This window comes from Macrosteles quadrilineatus, unplaced genomic scaffold (assembly GCF_028750875.1).
Source record: "Macrosteles quadrilineatus isolate MER2022 unplaced genomic scaffold, UCM_ALF_1.0 Scaffold_8__2_contigs__length_117827958, whole genome shotgun sequence".
Classification (NCBI taxonomy): Eukaryota; Metazoa; Arthropoda; class Insecta; order Hemiptera; family Cicadellidae; genus Macrosteles; species Macrosteles quadrilineatus.
In genome coordinates, this window is record NW_026542601.1 from 1,980,420 (window position 1) to 1,996,245 (window position 15,826).

The following is a 15,826-nucleotide window of genomic DNA, read 5'->3' on the forward strand; positions in this document are numbered from 1 at the left end:
AATTTCAGTTTTTGTTGACTACTCAATCCCGTACGTAGGACGGGCCAACAGCTCGTATGTAATTATATTGAAATGATTTTTGCACTATAATATTGGAAATTTCTTCCTTATTGCAGCGGTACCCCCTTTTTCTATGAAGAAAAAAAAAAATCCCTTGATATGATTTTTTTAAACATGCCGTGTTTGGCAGTTTTGTGACCCGTACATGGTACAACCGACATTGCTCTAAATCTTCTTTCACTTTAGTGCTCAATTACAGTGATACATTTGAGAGATAACTTGAAGTGGATATAACTTATGTAACAAAATGCAAGTTTAGAATCAATCTTTCAAACGGTATACAAATTGTTCAATTTTACAATTGTTTTTGACAATTTAAGCTTAATAGGGCTATTTAGAGTTAACCAAAGCCTTAAAAAATACAACTATAATAGCCACTGCCACTACAAAAACTACCTACCGCAACTATTAAGTTATAGTCGTGCTGCCAGTTGGAAGGTTAAACCTGTTGGAGACCCACGCTTACAGACTACAGTAGCCTAACTTAGCAATCTGTGTGGGTAAATGCATTTTCCCACCTCTCCCCAAAAAATTGCCTGAGTAAATTAAATGTTAATCTAGGCCTATTAAATTTGACTACAAATTTTAAAGATCTCAGAGAGAAAGGATTTATTTATAAAAATAAACCCGTCTGCCTTATAAAATAAGGTTGCCAATGACACAGAAAACAAAGGTTGATTCATATTTCTTTTTTCTTTTCCTCATTCACTTCATTAGGTTGATTTCATATCTAATTGTTGGATCGAGAGTCATCCCATGGTTTGTTGGTCTTTCAATCAATAAAAAATCTACTCTTCTAGTGCTTCCGTCAGAAGAAAGACAATGTACTTCAACTTCTTCATGCACTTCCCATGTATTATATCTTTTTCGGAAGGTGTTTGCTATAACTTAATACTTATTTTGTGGTGCCTTGTGTTTCTTAGTTCACCAAAAGGACAGAAGCCAAGGGCATGTGCAAGGGTTTCAATTTCGCCACAGGCATGTCTTTATTACACAGTAAGAAATAGTCTTAACTTAACTTATTTCAAGCCTGTTTGAAATTCTATATTTAATGTTCATAATTCTCAATGTTTTAACTTAAAATTTAACTGTTTCTAATAGGCTCACACAAACACTGATAAGAGAGATTCAGTCAGAATACAAATATGAAAGTTAGGCCTATGCCTACCATGTATTAGAGAAACAAATCAGCCTAGCTCAATATATTGTGTGTCACCCTAATTCAACAGTTAATTATGAAGTTAGTTATTCAGCCGAGTGGTTATAGTGCTCGCCTTCAAATCTGAAGGTCGCTGCTTAAGCAGTAAACCCACTAGTCCGACACTCTCCGTCAAGACACCTTCCAACAAGTCTCCGCCACTTTCCGATGCCTTCCGCACTTTTTAAGGCAATAACCCATTGGTGCGACGAACCGACGAGAAATTAGATATTTCAGGCTTTTTGGTAATTTTTCTGGCTGCTAGAGTAGAAAAAGACGTCCATCCGTTGTACGTTGTAATCTGTCCATCCGATGGTTCTTTATTCACATAATATTTTTTAATAATAGTTGGACTAATCAACACTCAAATTCACAGAACTTGCAACATACCTATCACTGAAAACATCAGAATATGTTCTGGCAGCTTTTATAACATAGGCTACTGTCTAAAGAAAGGGATGTTCCCAAACCGCTTCGATCAAACGTTCCATTAATACTCATGTCACACACAAAGCTAGACAGTAACTAATCTAGGTATGGTGCACGCAGAGTGGAGAAATATCAGATCCGACATCCGACAACAATGCCCCAGAGAGCAATGTTGTCGGAACGTGTCGGATCGGGAGGTGTCGTGTCAGACTAGTGTGGGTCATAGTCCATTTAAGTTAAAGTCATACAAAGTAATTTTGTCGGAAGGTGTCGGAAAGTGTCGTGTCGGACCAGTGGGTTTCCTGCTTTAGATTCCAAGCGAGTTTCCACAAACTTAATCAGATGCCATTTGTCATTGGGCAATAAAGTAAATTAGCTTAGCTAGCCTAATAGATGCTAGGTCTATCCAACAAAAAGATCGACATTAGATAGTTACGAGACCATACAATACACCTAAACTAATGCCTCAGGCTAGCCTACACCTGAAAATTAAGACACAAAAGAATTCTACGTTTATCTTAATGATTAAGTTTTTGTCTACAGTTTAAGACGGAAGAACAAGACTAGTGATGGGCTTGAGCCAGTTATCCTACCTGAACAACAACAGCTAATCTCAGCGTCTCTTTGGCAATTTTTTGTTTGCATCCTTGACAAGAGCTGCGATCGCTTTTGGCATATTCAGCTCTGTAGGGTAGATGACCACTCATTTCTTGTTAAGACTAAAACAAATCTATGGGCCTCTAAAACTTCGCAGCCACCACAATGCTACAATTAAGTCTAAATTTAAGATTAGTTAATACTGAACCGGTCTGCCAAATAACCTCTCTAACTCAGTAACTCAACTGCTGTACTCTAACCTTAACTATTATTGTATTTTTGTATTTGTAGTGTAGGATGGATGGAATGAAAACACTGCTCTAACTATGTAGCCTATGTATGCAATGCAGGTTAGATTTGTTTGTTGGCGCGAGCGACTTGCAAGCTCGGCGCCGAAAAAGGGACACCAACTGACCAACTGTAAAAAATATTTTTCTACGTCTCTGAGAAAAAGCTTAGAATAATATTTGAGAATTGAACTTGTGGGCGTTCCTCTCTGAGAGAAGGCCAGTTTGCTTTTCTGAGAGAAGACCAGGGGCCCATTTCATAATAAACTACAAGTTAGAGAAACAAATCAGCCTAGCTCAATATATTGTGTGTCACCCTAATTCAACAGTTAATTATGAAGTTAGATTCAGCCGAGTGGTTATAGTGCTCGCCTTCAAATCTGAAGGTCGCTGCCTTACAAGTTAACTTGTAACTTGTTATTTCCATTAGATTTGCATTGGGCAATCAGCTGATTTACTAATAATATTAGTTTGTACTTTATTATGAAATGGGCCCCAGTTTGCTTTTCTATGGGAGCGCATCAAGGTGCCACCACGTCTACCCGCCACCAAAAAGAAGAAATTTGTGGAGGCAGGTTGACGTGGTGGCTTCTGGTCGGGGAGGCACCTAGACGTGATCGTGCACGACCTCCCGTTACAACAACATGTAATTGTACAGAAAATAATCAAACGGGTTGACGGCCAGTGTATGTGGTGGTGGGTGGACGGCATCGTACATGGAGCGTACCCACGGCCGCCTTTAACTACAGGCCGCGGCCTGGTAGAATTGGCAACGTTGCAAGTGGTGTTGTTCAGTGACATACGTCCCATAAGATAACATGGCAGACGGGTGACATCAGTTCATTAATTTGCACTTTATTGATTTAAATTTAAATTTTTAACATAAATTTATTAAAATATTGAAAATAAAACATACAGAATTGAAAACCGACACAATATGAATGGAAAAATCTATATCTGTACAGTCTCTTTCATCGTCCAGTAAACAAGCTTTCAGCTTTCGTAAATACACAAATACCATTAGCTACTTCCAAACAAAAACAGCTATTACAACACCACTTGCAACGTTGCCAGTTCGAAGGCCGCAGCCTGTAGTTAAAGGCGGCCGTGGCGTATCACGGCCACCTTTAACTCCAGGTTGCGGCCTGGTAGATTTGGCAACGTTGCAAGTGGTGTTGTCTAGCGCTAGCCGTCCCATAGGATTACATAGACAGGTGACACTCAACTCGTGTATTATTCATTTACATTTATGAACCTAAATTTTTTAAAGATTGGAAATAAAATATATAGAATTGAAAACCAAAACAATGTTTGAATTGAAAATCTATTTTTGTACATTAAATTAGTCAATACTTTTCATAGCTCAGTAAATAAGCTTTTGTATTCTTAAAAAATACACAAATTACCATTAGCCGCCTCTAAACAAAACAGCTGTTACAACCCTACTTGCGATGTTGCCACATCGAAGGCCGCGGCCTGGAGTTAAAGGTGACCGTGGCTTGACAACCCGCCACCGCAGATAGATGTGTGGTGGCTCATAGATGGGTAGGTAAGTACCTTCACGTCAACCCACCACCTTGGTTTTTTGTGGTAGTGCCTTGAAAGCAACCCATTTCTATGTTTCTCCTCTAGGATTTAGTAACTATAAAAACTAGTAAGCATAGGTTTCAATGGATGAAAGGGATTAAATAATATCAGATTATTTCAACCAAGGTTTACCTAAATTCTTCCATCTTCGTCTTTCACCCACAAAGTGGGATTGACATTGTCACTTCAAATGGTTAACTAAACTCTAAACAAAACATATATTTACGACACACTGTAACTGGCGTGGGTCCTATATAGGCGCACCCTGGGTAAATCAAGCTGACGGAGTTTTGCTGATGGACGTCATCACGAGTGATGAAGTTGGCTATGTTGGCCCAACGGGCACCAGACAGAGAAGTATTATAGCCCAAGAGGATATATTATTTCTCATTGCCATTGCATTAGTTATATTATTATTGTAATGGTTAATCTTACTTCAGTAAACGCCCACTACTGTAGTTATATTGTTATATTCTAACTTTAAACCAGAAAATTCGAATATTTTTTTTTTAAAGAGAAGAGAGGAACCCTACAACTAATTGGTTATTATGAACTTGCTTGTTGGGGTGGTTTCCCTGGCTTTGCTATCATGATTATTATCTTTTACTGTGCCGCTTAAAGGTACCTATCTTCTATTTACAATGGGAATTTTACAAAAAAAAGAGTAAAGTACAATCAGGATTCAAGAAATAATGTTTACACTAAAAAAATTTGGAATTCCAGCTCCATCTTAAAATTCCCTCGCTGACCACCATTTCTTTCTAGTTCATCTCAGACACATACTGGCTGCCCTTAAAACTGCATAAATTGTTCTTGATCATATCCAATTAATTACCAAACAGTATGTTTTTTTTTCATTTTATTATTCCATTTCCATAAACACATCTTCAATATTATTAATAGCTACATGAAACTTTGTAAACAATAAGGCTTTTTTGTTTTAAGATAAACCCCCACATATTATATACCAAAATGTTAGTCTAGGTGTAGATTTGCAGATTTGCAAACTGACCTTACATCTTTGAAATAGTCCCTTGGGCTCTGCCCCAGTGGCTTTTAAAGTTTCCATGTCATCCTTTATGAATAACATATTTGACAAGAATTTCTCTGGAGAACCAAACCACCCCCCCCCTCCCCCGCAAGGACTAGCGTCTCAGGGTCCTAGTCAGAAACCGATGAGAACCTCTTCTGCGAAGGAGTGGGGGATTGTGGGAGAGCCCCTCACCGACTTAAGAAAAATTATAAAATTAATTTTAAATTATAACAATAAACTGTCAAAACCTAAACTAACCAACCAAACTTGCTGATAATATAAAAAAGATAAAATACAAATCGAATGAAGGAATTTTATAATTTTTTAATTATAAAATTAAACTGTCATAACCTAACCAAACTTGCTGATAATATAAAAAAGATATAAGATAAAAATCTAACGAAGGTTTACTAATTAATAAAAAATAGGCCTGTTCTTAAAATAAAATTATAAATGCCTCAAGTTCTAACAAAAGATGTTGTTAAGAAGTAATCGCATTCCAAGCAAAATCTTTGATAAAAAGTTTATGTCACCGGAGGGATTTTATCTGGATACCTCATGAACATGAACACTTTTTTATCATCAAATCAGGATCCTATTCTGGCATCATCAAACCTTCAGGCTGCATTAGACGATTTGTCTCAGTGGCTACAGAATTGGAAAATTAAAGTAAATGAAACAAAATCCGTTCAAGTTACATTTACTATGTCTACAAGAACTTGTCCCCCAGTAACATTGAATAATGTCATGCTTCCACAATCCAACGAAGTTAAGTACCTTGGTATGCATCTCGACAGACGGCTTACATGGCATTCACACATTTGGAACAAACGACTTCATTTAAATTTAAAAACAAACAAACTAAATTGGCTCATTGGTCGAAATTCAAAATTATCTGTTGAAAATAAATTACTTTTATACAAAATTATATTGAAACCTATTTGGACCTACGGTATCCAACTCTGGGGAACCACTTCCAACTCAAACATAGAAATAGTTCAAAGGTTTCAATCGAAAACACTGAGAACAATTTTACAAGCACCTAGGTTTGTCACAAATAAAGTAATTCATCAAGATACGAAATTACCCTATGTTAAAGAAGAAATAAAGAAACGAAGTGAAAAATACCAAAGAAAATTAGAAACCCATCCAAATTTCCTGGCTGTTAACCTCCTCGACAATAGTGAAGCTACATATAGGCTCAAAAGAGTTAATCCAATAGACCTTCCAAATCGTCTTTAGTTAAACTTTTTAAAAGTTTTTGTATGTTAGTGCACTTGATGGAGTGTAACTTACCCATGTTAAAATGGTTATTGAATTTACTTATTATTCTCGTGTTGAATAGATTGTAAATAAATACTTGTTAAAAAAAAAAAAAAAAAATTAAGGAAACATGTGCTACAAACATTTACTTACTTGGTTGAAATCACAATTACTAGGTGGTTGAAATCACAATTACTAGGTGGTTGAAATTTAAAATTTAGGCTACTATTTGAATTTGGGTTGGCGTAAATATTACAATGGCAAAAAGCAAGAAAGCCTGGACAATCTAATTTGATATACTAATAAGAAAACTGAATTAACACTGTTCTGTATTTCTTGAGCAATCATTGAAAGAGCCGATTTTCAAACTATGGAAACGTAGGAAATTCATAGTGAAATTAAAAAAAAACACATTTTTCCATTACATTTTAATGAGAAGGCCAAAAGACAAAATTAATCAAAGTTTACCAAACACATAACATTTAACACTAAACATTTCTTCAAAATTCCCCCAAAATCACAACCATAGTTACATCAAATGTAAAAAACATCAAAAGTTTAACTTGATTTGAGTCTTGGACTGGCTATAATTAAAACTTTACATGACAGATTCCTACAAGTAATTTCCATTAATGCTACAAATCAAAAACAAAATTATTAAAATGTCAACATGTTATACAGCATCAAATAATTATCATCAGCCGTACAAAAAAATATATTTTCATAAAATTAGTGCATGGCAAGTCACACCATAAAATGTAGGCAAGTCAAAATCATACCAAACAATTTTGCCAATCTCTCACACACATATTAGCATAGCTCGATTCTAGTTGTGTGTACAGTACATCAATTCTTATAACAGGTTAATTCATTAATGTTAAAGTCCGTTCACAATATTAAGGCGGTTTGGGGGGGAAGTTCCCCACCACTGACTTTTGGCAAACCTCAGCTGTTGAGCTATTGTTTTGAAGGTAGGATCAAGTGGAGGGGATATATTTTGTGAATGAGGTATACCACTGTATACAGTACATCAATGAACAGTGGCGTAACTAGAACATGGCTTTTGGGGGGGGATGGATGAGCTCAAAGTCTGAACTCATGCGGGGGGTTTGTGGGTATGCAAGACCAATACCCCTCAGTAAAGAGGGGGTTCCGGAAAATTTGAAAAAATTAAAAATCCAAACTCGCGTTTTCAGGCATTTCAAATGTGTAATCACATTTAAAAAAACTTAAAAAAATCAACCCAATTGAGGCTGTCTCTGGCCGGTCGGATTCAGAAAGACAGAAGATAGTGTTTCTTGATTAAGAAGTACCACTATCGGTAAACACACGTGTTTGTCTTGTACTGACCGACTGCGTATTCGCAACTTACTACAGTTTTTCCAAGTTTTAGACTCCCCTCCCGACAGCCCTGACACCATACTGGATATTAATACACATACGCAACATTTTACGAAATAACATCAAAATGCATTTCAGAATGACATGGCTCGGCTCATTTAATATTTTAGAAGTCTTAACCTAACAGAAGTCAGACATCTGCTTAGTGCTTGCCGTGCATGCCTGCAGTTAAAATTAGTTTACCCATACAAATCATTTTAGGGTTCTTGGGGGGCCTCCCGGGTTCTATTCCCCTCATCCCCACCATAGTTACGCCACTGTCAATGAACAACGTCATTAGGCTGAAATAAACGTTGTTATTTGAAAACAAAATTAAATATAAAAAAGTCTTCATAGGATTTAAATAAATATGTAAAATTTACTGGGAAAGCTTTGATCTAAAAAACTTCTGTTTTATGAATTAATTTTTTTATGGTTACACATTTCAAATTCTTTAGCCAGCAGATACACTTTTAAAATCTATGACTTGCCTTTACAAAATTGTGAAAACCCTAAAACAAACAAGAAATAATACTAACTAAATAAAAATCATAAAATTATTTGTCTATTAAATGTCACCTATTCCTAAAAGTGTTTCTAAAACCAAGTGACATAATTATTAATGGGAATATAACTATTCCAATCCATCAACTGGACAAACAATAACTCTATTAGACCACATAAATACACAAAAGGGTAACGAAAGAGGTTAAAACGTAAAATAGCCAATATGTTTAGTGTTTTAATGGTTTTACTCATTTAAACATTTTTGTTACTCAATTTGACAAAAAAAGTTTTTTCCCATTTCCATATTAAGTTTAAAACAATTTGTTGGATGCATACAAAAGTACATAAACTTACAAACATTGCCTTTTGAAAGAAATAAGTACTTAAAATGATTTATTAATTATTTATTTTAAAAGTTATATACCGGTACTTAAGTTGAGCAAAATTATAAGTCTAGGCTTGATAATGTCACATTCTTTATAGGGTAACTTCTTTAGTTGGCAATATCAGTTCATGTGATGATCAACTCACATGTGTTTCGTGTTTGAACTCTAGCAAAAACTAACTGGTAACTTAAGTAATTAAATTGAGTGATGTATAAGCAGTTAGATAAAGTCAGCATTATGCGTTGTTTAGAAAAAATTAAACCTAAGCATGGAATAATTCCATACAGTTATCACATAATTATGCAAACGTGATGAATTTTTTGTTTATAAAACTAAAATATAGGATACACTTCATATTTTTCAGGAAACTCCTTAGGCAAAGGATGTCAAGATTATGACAACAGCTAAGACAATACACCTTAAATCACAGCAATAGCATATAAAACACAAATTTCACTAGACTATATAGTCTCTGGACTAACAAACCTAAACCGGTAACTTTTGGATTTTTTAATAACCACAAAATTCAACAAAGGTGCTAAAGATTTTTTTTGTTGCTTAATATATAGGCTATAAACCCCAAACACTATCCTCATATATATACGCCATACTAACCCCATATACTAAATATATGGCTAGTTTGAGTACGGTCTTCTCTACTTTTCATTTACCAGTGCCTCAGGCCATTACGTGGGACATACTAACGTTCCACCATGGTACAACCATCCTAATCTTGATTCACATTTAGTAATATTAAAAGCCAATGTAATATTTGACAGAGATAGCATACTTTTAAACAATCTATCATTTTACACATGGACCGAAAGATGCGACCAATTAAAAAAGCTAGTGATAAGTCGCCATATTTTACCACAAAATAATTTTTTGAGCAATCCCAAATTCAAGACTTAACAAGTTAAATCTTACAATGGTGCAGAAAATAAAATTGAAACTGGTCGATCAGATGGCACACGTTTATTACTAAGTGTTTTACAAAGTTTGTCAGTAACAGTATTTCATTGCAACTTGTTGTACCACATTTTCCTTAGTGATATGCAACTAAGATGCCTGTTAAAGTACCTAATTAATTAATGCTATGATAACTAACACTTCATGATATTTTTTTGTACTAAAATCAATGACTGGTTTTTTTAGGGCATCCAAATTAACAATTTGCAGTTAATAGCTAACCATTTACACCACAATTTACAGTAACCCGACCTTCTTTAGTAAACCCAAGCATCTAGTAGTCTACTAACTCATCTCCATTTTTGTAAAGCTCATGACAAATAAGCTGGCACTTGGCCTAGCGTGGGTAGTGTAGGAGGGGTGTGGGTAGAAGTAAGGAAAAGACCGGTCTGCAAACTTTCTGCCCACTCATGGGGTTGACTCCCCGTGTTTCACGTACTGAGCGCCTTCAGGAGGGTCGCCAGGACAGAGTTGACGCAACCTGCATATGATGTTTTTGAACTAGATACTAGTAGCGATTGGTCAAGTACCAGCTTAGGTGTCACGAGCTGTATATAGCCTAACCTTAATCATTGTTGATAAACATAACAAAGAAATTGAAATTCACTAATGTATTGTTTTTAAACACTACTATTAAGGGGAACTGTATTTTGTTAATGAAACTACTCAACCAAAGGATTCCTAAATTTCTCGAGTAGACTACAAAATGAAAACTGATTTATGAACATCAATAAAATCCCAAGACAGAAAAAACACATTTTTAACTCACAGTCACAGCTATCTAGAACGATGTTACAGTAAGTGACATCATAATTATTACAAGTAAGAATCTTATATACCAAAGTAACCTTCCTAAAACATGTGATTTTTTCACCAGTCACAATAGTTAGTCGGAAACTAATATCTGTTGATTGCTGATCCACTACACATTATATGTGTCACCTTCCATGATATTAGTCATTAATTTAACATCAAAAGACTTTTGAGTCCACACTCAAGTGACTACATAAGTGATACAAAGGCTTCACTTTCTATTCAACGCCTTAGGAACACAAAAAAAGTTTGTGAACGCCCGAAGATAAACTAATGAGCAACCATTCGTTTCAGCACTGAAACAGATAATATTTTTAGTCTGCCGTAGCTTGACTTAAAATAATTGCTAATAAATAAGAATTTCATAAAACCTTCATGCCGAGTTTAGGAAGTCCACAGCATCTTAGGCTGATAGTAAAGCCGCGTTTACACTGTGCAACTTGTTTAATAAACTTCTGTTGTACAACCAAATTATAGTAATTGGTTTGACCATGTTTAAAAATGCAATGAAAAATATTAAACAAGTTGTACAACAAACGTGTTGTAGGCTACAACAAAAAACTGTGTTTTACAACAAGTTGTAGCGTTCCTGACCCGTGTCGAAAAGATCAAAGGAAATTTGTGTTTTATAAACTTTTGTTGTCCCATTCAAGGTTTATGGGCTCTAGTCTATACTAGTAGTCTAGATCAGTTAGTTCGCTTCCTGCAGTAGCCTAGGCAACACGTGACGATGGTTGATAGCAGGTCAGCAATGGAGTGGTGCCTGGCTGACATGTTTCAGCTCATAGGACAGTATAGAGACAGAAACATTCTGTGGGATGCACCGTTGGATGATTATAAATGTAGAAACAAACAACATGACGCTTGGGCTGAATAGGATAATATGTTTGAAATTTCAGCCTGCAAGTGTGAAAAGTAAATGAGAAAGTTGATAAGCCAATTCAATCGGAAGTGCAAGTCGGGCAGAGGAGCGGAAGAAATACTGGAATTGCGTCCCTCAACGATGTGTTTTTCTTCTTGATTCTTTCTCCTACCAGCAAAATCAAGTAGGCCTACTCTGCACTTGTCATTCTTAAAAAAATGTAAAACTAGTCCTCAATTTATTTATTTCAACGGAATTACCAGTTTACAAAAAATACATGAGAAATTACGTACATGCAACAAGATACAGGATAAAAACATATATGGATGCGTAAGAAGCTGACATGATGATGAGATTACAATGATAATGTTTTGCAATTCCCCAGCCAACAAAAATATTTATCATCTCATTCAAAATCTTTGACATTTCACTGCCACTGTACTTAATCCTAGCCTGCAATGAAGGACGTACACAAATGCTTTGCTCTTTTCCTTCTACCACAGGCAATCCCAACACAAGCAGCAGCTGCCAAGAACAGATCCTCGTCACTTGAAGCATCAAGGTGACTGAAGGTTTTCGAGCAAGCTATTGTTAAACATGTTTGATAATTCTTTTTGGCACATACAACTTGTAGTACAATTAAAGTTGTATAAACACAAGGTCAAGTTTATAAAACAAGTTGCTTAGTGTAAACGCGGCTTAAACACAAACTATTCAGCTCACAGACTACTACCATTGTATAGTAGGCTTACTGTACTTACCGTTATGGCACTCCAGTCAGTTTCAGAGTCAGTTTCAATGTTTCTTCAACATATGCCTTTCCAGATACTCTTTTCGACAGAAGGACTTGGGACATGCAGTACATGGGTACGGTCGTTTGCTACTGTGAATCATCATGTGGGCGTTGAGGTTACCGACTTTAATGAAGGCTTTACCGCAAACACCACAAGCGTGAGGTTTTTCCCCTCGGTGGCCCAATAGGTGATTTTTCAAATCCCCGCTCTGCATAAACGTTTTCTCACACAGCGTACACTTGAACGGGCGTTCGCCAGCGTGAATCACCAAGATGTGTCTCTTTAGGCTAGCGGCCGTACTAAACAGTTTTGCGCAGGTCGCACATTTGTACGGTTTCTTCTTTGTGTGCAGCACTGAGTGAATCTTCAACCCATCGCTTGTACTGTAGCCTTTATTGCACACTGAGCATTCAAATGGCAGCCGCTGGCTGTGAGTAACAATGTGACTGATCAATCCTTGCTTGGTTGTGAAGCCTTGGTCGCAATGGTCACACTTGTATGGGCGCTCCCCGGTGTGAATGAAAGAGTGAGTCTTCAAGCTCGCCTGAGTTGACAGCTGCTTGCCGCAGACGTCGCAACGGAAAGGCCTCTTGTCCGGAGGTAAATGAGTCAAAAGGTGTGTTTTCAAAACTGCGCTGAAGCAAAATGATTTTTTACAAAGAACGCATTCAAACAACCGTCTGCCCGAATGAACCACCGAATGCTTTTGCAGTTTCAACCCAGATGTGAATGACTTGTTGCAAACGTTACATTGGTAGTTTTTTTCTCCTGTATGGATTAGAAAGTGAGAAGTCAATTCTTTGCTTTGGGTGAACTGCTTTTCGCACACAGTACATTGAAATGGCCTCTTCGTTATCTCACTCTGTTGACTAGATTCCATTTGAGACGTTCGTCAGTAGGTCTAACTTTTCAGTATATACTATTTGGCAACAATTTTTAGTTTATTTTCCTAGGTCGGTTAACATTTGATTTTTCAGCAGTTTTCATTCTTTGATTTTCTTCTCTTTGTTTGACATTATGTTGCTTTTGGTATGATCTGAAAGCAAAGTACATTGTATTAGACAGGTAACGCAAAAGACAATGAGTATATTGGATCAATAATATTAATAAGCGATTTAGTAGGCCTACTGTAATCAATAAAATAGAAACTATTATATGGCACAATAAAACAATATGAGGCAAAAATTAATATGAGGCAAAATTGTAATCTGAAGAATGAATTAAATGGGTCTTTTAATACCTCGGTAGTGAATGTCTTAATATAGCCTGCAATTTCATCCTTAAAAGCTTCAGATTGTTCAAGCTCTAAAATCAAAAGATGGTGAGTTACGCTTAGCTTTTTGTCAACAGCTACTGACTAAAATCAATGGTAACGCAAATGTCTAATGAGGCCCAATCTATATTTAAAATTGGCAAGCATGATATATCGGCAGAAACCCTCTGTGGTTTCTCAACTGATTTTATTAGTTTAGCGCTCATTGGAAAGATCTCATTGAGTATATGTCATTAAGATCTAACATGTTAAAAAGTCCCCTCGGCTCTGCCCCATTAAAGTTCCAATGTTTACCTTTTTATTTACATAGGTTCAAGCTATTTCTGTTAACAGCTGGTAATAATTGTACCTATATGTTTACGTTCTAATGAAAAGAATCTTTTTGTGATTACATAGCTAAATTAGTTTTTTTCATTTTGTTTCACTATTGCCGGCTTTTTTAATAGTCCTACACACTTCTTTAGTACCGGTACTCTTCTCTGCTTTTTAAAGACTTGCCACAGCGTCGCCGGACAAATAGGACCGGTAGGCTAGTCGTAGCAGTATTTAGCTGGATGCCTATGTAATAGGTAGTCTACTGTCCGGATTAGGTTAGGGCCTAGTTACAATTACCGTTGAAGTGACACAACCGGTTTAGGGAAATTTATTTTCTTAATGAAACTACAAATAAAGAATATTTCGATTTTTAATTTGAAATTATAGCTGGCAGGTTAGGTTTGGTTCCAATTTAGACCTACTGTGTTAGTTCTATTTGTCTTACTCCAAGTCAGCTCCATTTTTTGATAGAACGGTCTAGAAACATCAATAAATTAAGGTTTTAAGTTACCTAGATGAATCCAAAACTAAAGGTTTTATCCAAACGAAAATGGCCTACATGGCATACAGCAGGTCAAGTTATTGGTAAAAATAACAAATTTCGAGAAAGGATTTGAAATTAAATAATTCGTTTGAAAATGTTTTCATTCGGGAAAAATAAATGTGTGTAGGTATATTGACTAACTTACCTAAGTTATTTCCTGACTAAGTTAACTTAAATGTGCAAAATAGACATTTTAGATTCTCAGGACACCCATTTTATATCTTAATTCTTGAATTTGAATACGTTATCCTAAAGTTATCCTAGAATATTTTACATTGGAAAGTCAAAGGTAAAGCAAAATTTAGATTTGTTCGTTGTGGTTGAATATGTTTGTAGATCCTAAGCTTCTGTTGAGGCCCATAGGGTTGGTCTACATCGAGTTAAGTTAAAGGTACAATTAATTTAGTTGGATTATCGAGTTAAGTTTAAGGTACAATTAATTTAGTTGGATTATCGAGTTAAGTTTAAGGTACAATTAATTTAGTTGGATTATCGAGTTAAGTTAAAGGTACAATTAATTTAGTTGGATAAGGCTAAGCCTATGTATTTTATTTATTGCTACTGGCTATAATGACTAACAGGGATCTAGTTTTAAATAGGCCTAGGCTATTGAAATGATTTTGGGATATATAGATGGATGATTAAGATTATTTCTTGGACTGAATCAGCTTTAGACTAGCTTACTGGTTTATACCCTGAACGGTCCTCGTTTAACACACACTACTAACTTACTTTGCACTAAAGGGAGTTTGAAGTTGGAGATCTTTTAAAAAGTACCCAAAATCGTTTCTCAAAATAACCTGTGCATTAAACCTTGGCAATTCAACCTAAACCTTTTTTTAAAAAGGGCACAATTAATGTTTAGGAAATAACAAAATATGTCCGTACCAATGAATTCAAAAAAAGAAAGCTTACTTTACACACATTCAGCAATATTAAGGTAAAATTTCCTACCTTGATGTTTACTTTACCATCGAACATTAAGTATTAAGTAAATACAAACACCAAACACCTAGTCTAAAATGATAACAATTTCAGCTGTTTTGTTGTTTGCCAGACAGCCATAGAGCAGAGCGCTATCAGGCAGGCACTAATCAACTCATCGGTAAAAGTCCAAGTTAACAACGTCTGAAAACAAAAATGCTAACATTGACATCGGAAATGTATCAGCGATGTATATAAATAGTATATTACGTTACTAGTCCTGAAAATAAGTGTTTACCGGACGAGTGTGGTCGTTCCCGTGCGAGACGAAGTCGAGTACGGGATTACCATACGAGTCCGGTACACACATTTTGGACGAGTTACGTACGATAGTTTACGCCACACTACATTATTTTGACGAACTTCCCACGCAAGGATTTAGTCCAGAAAACAGCTGTTTGCCGCCAGCTTATTCAAATGGGGTTTCATTGCGTACTACTGTGCTGCAATGAGTTTTGCCGGACACCAATCAGCTGATTATACTGTATTTAGGTGGCAGTGAGTGGTTATAAACAAAAACATAACCTCTCTTAGAGGTTATGACT

At 35.9% G+C, this 15,826-nt stretch overlaps 2 protein-coding genes across 2 annotated transcripts in view; both read right to left on the reverse strand.

The window, feature by feature from the left end:
• The window catches only part of LOC129000811 (poly [ADP-ribose] polymerase-like), a 34,654-nt gene extending 32,141 nt beyond the window's left edge, over positions 1-2,513 (reverse strand). The window contains exon 1 of the mRNA XM_054427832.1: positions 2,281-2,513. Within this exon, the coding sequence (XP_054283807.1) occupies positions 2,281-2,394 (114 nt within the window). The 5' untranslated portion in view covers positions 2,395-2,513. The remainder of the gene's footprint in view (positions 1-2,280) is intronic.
• A 9,179-nt stretch (positions 2,514-11,692) lies between these two features.
• Positions 11,693-15,380, reverse strand: LOC129001238 (zinc finger protein 93-like). Its single transcript, XM_054428468.1, has 2 exons — positions 15,252-15,380; positions 11,693-13,201 (listed from the first exon to the last, which is right to left on the reverse strand). The coding sequence occupies exon 2, from the start codon at positions 13,043-13,045 to the stop codon at positions 12,167-12,169; it is 879 nt and encodes a 292-aa protein (XP_054284443.1). The 5' UTR covers positions 13,046-13,201; positions 15,252-15,380; the 3' UTR covers positions 11,693-12,166.
• Positions 15,381-15,826: the final 446 nt, after the last annotated feature.